This window comes from Centroberyx affinis, unplaced genomic scaffold (assembly GCF_046629955.1).
Source record: "Centroberyx affinis isolate AG114_WGS23_722 - 3 ecotype Tasmania unplaced genomic scaffold, CSIRO-AGI_Caff_v1 ptg003017l_1, whole genome shotgun sequence".
NCBI classification, from domain to species: Eukaryota; Metazoa; Chordata; class Actinopteri; order Beryciformes; family Berycidae; genus Centroberyx; species Centroberyx affinis.
In genome coordinates, this window is record NW_027281114.1 from 159,212 (window position 1) to 162,855 (window position 3,644).

The following is a 3,644-nucleotide window of genomic DNA, read 5'->3' on the forward strand; positions in this document are numbered from 1 at the left end:
AGCCACACCCTCACTACACACTGACAGACAAACCAGGAGGTGGAGACACAAGGGAGGCAGGGAACACAGAAAGAAATACACAGGCAGGTCATGGCCGAACCATGACAGTACCCCCCCCTTAAGGGACGGCTACCAGACGTCCCACCAGGCTGGCCAGGAACACCGAGCAGGGTGGGTGGAGGGGGTCCGGAGGAGGGATTCAGGGACAAGTGGCCTGGGAACAGAAGGATGGAGCAGGAAACGTCAGGCGGACGGCCTGGAGGCTGGACGGAGGCCGAGCAGGAAACCTCAGGCTGACGGCCTGGAGGCTGGACGGAGGCCAAGCAGGAAACCTCAGGCGGACGGCCTGGAGGCTGGATGGAGGCCGAGCAGGAAACCTCAGGCGGACGGCCTGGAGGCTGGACACGTAGGCACAGCAGCTCTGGAGGACGGGCAGGAGGACGACCAGAGTGGCGGAACAGCTCTGGAGGACGACCAGAGTGGCGGAACAGCTCTGGAGGACGGGCAGGAGGACAACCAGAGTGGCGGAACAGCTCTGGAGGACGGCGATGTGGAAAAGACCGCTCAGGAGGCCGGCGACGAAGGCGGGACCGCTCAGGAGGTCGGCGACGAAGGCGGGACCGCTCAGGAGGTCGGCGACGCAGCTGGAGGTCAGGGAATGCAGCCGACACCAGAAGATTCGGCTGCGGGTTGGGGCAGGCTGTGAGATCAGCTTCTGGCGTCAGGAGTACAGGACTGGAGTCCGGCAGCGGGAGTGCGGGACCGGAGGCCGGAGACAGGAAAGCAGGCCCGGAAGCCGGAGACTGGAGTACAGGACCGGAGGCCGGAGACGGCTGGAGTGCAGGACCGGAGTCCGGCAACGGCTGGAGTGCAGGACCGGACACTGGAGGCTGGAGCGCAGGACTGGACACTGGAGGCTGGAGCGCAGGACCGGACACTGGAGGCTGGAGCGCAGGACCGGACACTGGAGGCTGGAGCGCAGGACCGGAGTCCGGTGGCTGCTGTCGGAGACGGCCGATGGGGAATGGCAGGGCGTCGACAGGTGCGGCCGACGACTGGGGATCTGGCTGCAGAGCAGGCTGTGTCAGCTGGGAGCCCCTGGATTGCTGCAAGACGGGAACAGGAGACAGCTGCAGCCCAGGAACAGAAGGCTTTAATAGCACAGGAACAGAAGGCTCTTGCAGCACAGGAACAGAAGGCCTTTGCAGCACAGGAACAGAAGGCCTTTGCAGCACAGGAACAGGAGGCTCTTGCAGCACAGGAACAGGAGGCTTTAATAGCACAGGAACAGGAGGCCTTTGCAGCACAGGAACAAGAGATTGCTGCGGCCCAACAGGAACAAGAGATTGCTGCGGCCCAACAGGAACAAGAGATTGCTGCGGCCCAACAGGAAAAAGAGATTGCCGCGGCTCAGCGGGAACAGGGAGCTTCCGCGGCGCAGGAACAGGTAACTGCCGCAGCTCGGCGACAGGGCGCTTTTGTGGCGCAGGAACAGGGACCAGCCGAGGTGCAGGAACAGGTGACTGTCGCAGCTCGGCGACAGGAAGCTTCCATGGCGCAGGAAGCTGGGATTGCCGCGGCCCGACAGGAACGGGAGATTGCCGCAGTGCAGGAACAGGAGACCACCGCGGCTCGGCTACGGGGAGCTTCCGCCGCGCAGGAACGGGTGACTGCCGCAGCTCGACGGCAGGGAGCTTCCGCGGCGCATGAACAGGTGACTGCCGCAGCTCGGCGACAGGGAGCTTCCGCGGCGCAGGAAGCTGAGAGTGCTGTGACCCAGCACGAACAGGAGACCGCCATGGCCCGACAGGAACAGGAACTGGAGATTGCCACGGCCCGACAGGAACAGGGACTGGAGATTGCCGCGGCCCGACAGGAACAGGGACTGGAGATTGCCGCGGCCCGACAGGAACAGGGACTGGAGATTGCCGCGGCCCGACAGGAACAGGGACTGGAGATTGCCGCGGCCCGACAGGAACAGGGACTGGAGATTGCAGCGGCCCGACAGGAACAGGGACTGGAGATTGCAGCGGCCCGACAGGAACAGGGACTGGAGATTGCTGCGGCCCGACAGGAACAGGGACTGGAGATTGCCGCGGCCCGACAGGAACAGGGGATTGCCGCGGCCGGACAGGAACAGGAGATTGCCGCGGCTCGGGAACAGGGACTGACTGGACCCCAGTAGTGGCGCTGGGTAGCGGAGACTCTGTAGCGCAGGACTGCTGAGTGAGCCAGTGGTGTTGGGAGCCACGGGGACCTCGCCGCCTCTTGGTGCCTCCACGGGTCCCCGTGAAAAAGGCAAGACGAGTCCCCTCAAAGGATGACCGCTGGGCATCAGGGCGGCTCCCCAGATGATTCTTGGTAGAAACCAGGGGTTCCGGGAAACCCGGGTCAGGACAGGCAGGTTTTAGGCTCAAAACCCCGAGCCTAACCGACTGGAGTGCTGGCTGGTAGCTAGCAGGCCCAAAGCTAGCAGACTGGAGGCTAGCAAACTGGGACTTGGGCTGGTAGCTCGGCTGCTGCTGGAGCTTGGACTGGTAGCTAGGCTGCTGCTGCGGCCTAGGCTTGGGCTGGTAGCTCGGCTGCTGCTGGGGCTTGGGCTGGTAGCTAGGCTGCTGCTGCGGCCTAGGCTTGGGCTGGTAGCTAGGCTGCTGGCTAGCTGACAAGGCTGCTTGCCGGGCAAAATATGTGAACAGGGAGATCATCTCAACGCCAGTTGCAGAGGGAGGAGACCTGTCTGCTGGGTCCATGTTGGCTAGTTCGTACTGTTATGGGGTAGGTTTGAGAACGCTGGGAAGACAGAAGCAGGCAGGGAAAGGGGCTGAAACCCCCCGGAGCTTTCTTCCACTGCCGGGACGAGAGGGTAGGCTTGAGAGCGCTGGGGATACAGACAAACTGGCAGGGAAAGGGGCTGAAACCCCCCGGAGCTTTCTTCCACTGCCGGGACACGAGAGGGTAGGCTTGAGAGTGCTGGGGATCCAGACAAACTGGCAGGGAAAGGGGCTGAAACCCCCCGGAGCTTTCTTCCACTGCCGGGACGAGAGGGTAGGGTTGAGAGCGCAGGTCAAACAGACAAGCAGGGCTCACCAGGTGAAGGCAGGCTGTGTGGTAGCTGGGTGCTGTCCGCTGGGTCCAGTCTTGGTCGGTTCATTCTGTCATGGGTAGGTGTGGTGAGGACCCAAACGCAGGACAGCGAGGCAGGTTGTGATCAAACCCCAGGACTGGGTGTTTAATTGAACAGATAGCAGGTGACACAGGCAAACACGAGCTCTACACGAACTGACACAAACATAACACAATACAGAACAATGAACCGACCAAGACTGACTGGGGAAACAAGACTAATATACACATGGGGTGATTACAAATGAGGTACAGGTGTGTGGGAGCAGGAGCTGGGGGAGAGAGGGAGCCACACCCACACTACACACTGACAGACAAACCAGGAGGTGGAGACACAAGGGAGGCAGGGAACACAGAAAGAAATACACAGGCAGGTCATGGCCGAACCATGACACAGACCATGGTATAAATTGTGATAAAGCAGCGTTAGACCGCTTTTGTTAGCTGTAACACATCCCCCTGCTTGCTCCAAAACGATTGTTTTTTATGTGACCCTTAAATGAAGCACGGACATGAAGAAA

General features: G+C 61.4%; 1 protein-coding gene across 1 annotated transcript; it reads left to right on the forward strand.

The window, feature by feature from the left end:
- Positions 1-1,024: 1,024 nt before the first annotated feature.
- Positions 1,025-2,185, forward strand: LOC139659097 (uncharacterized abhydrolase domain-containing protein DDB_G0269086-like). The gene is made up of 2 exons (XM_071537319.1): positions 1,025-1,900; positions 1,943-2,185. The coding sequence occupies exons 1-2, from the start codon at positions 1,025-1,027 to the stop codon at positions 2,183-2,185; spliced, it is 1,119 nt and encodes a 372-aa protein (XP_071393420.1).
- Positions 2,186-3,644: the final 1,459 nt, after the last annotated feature.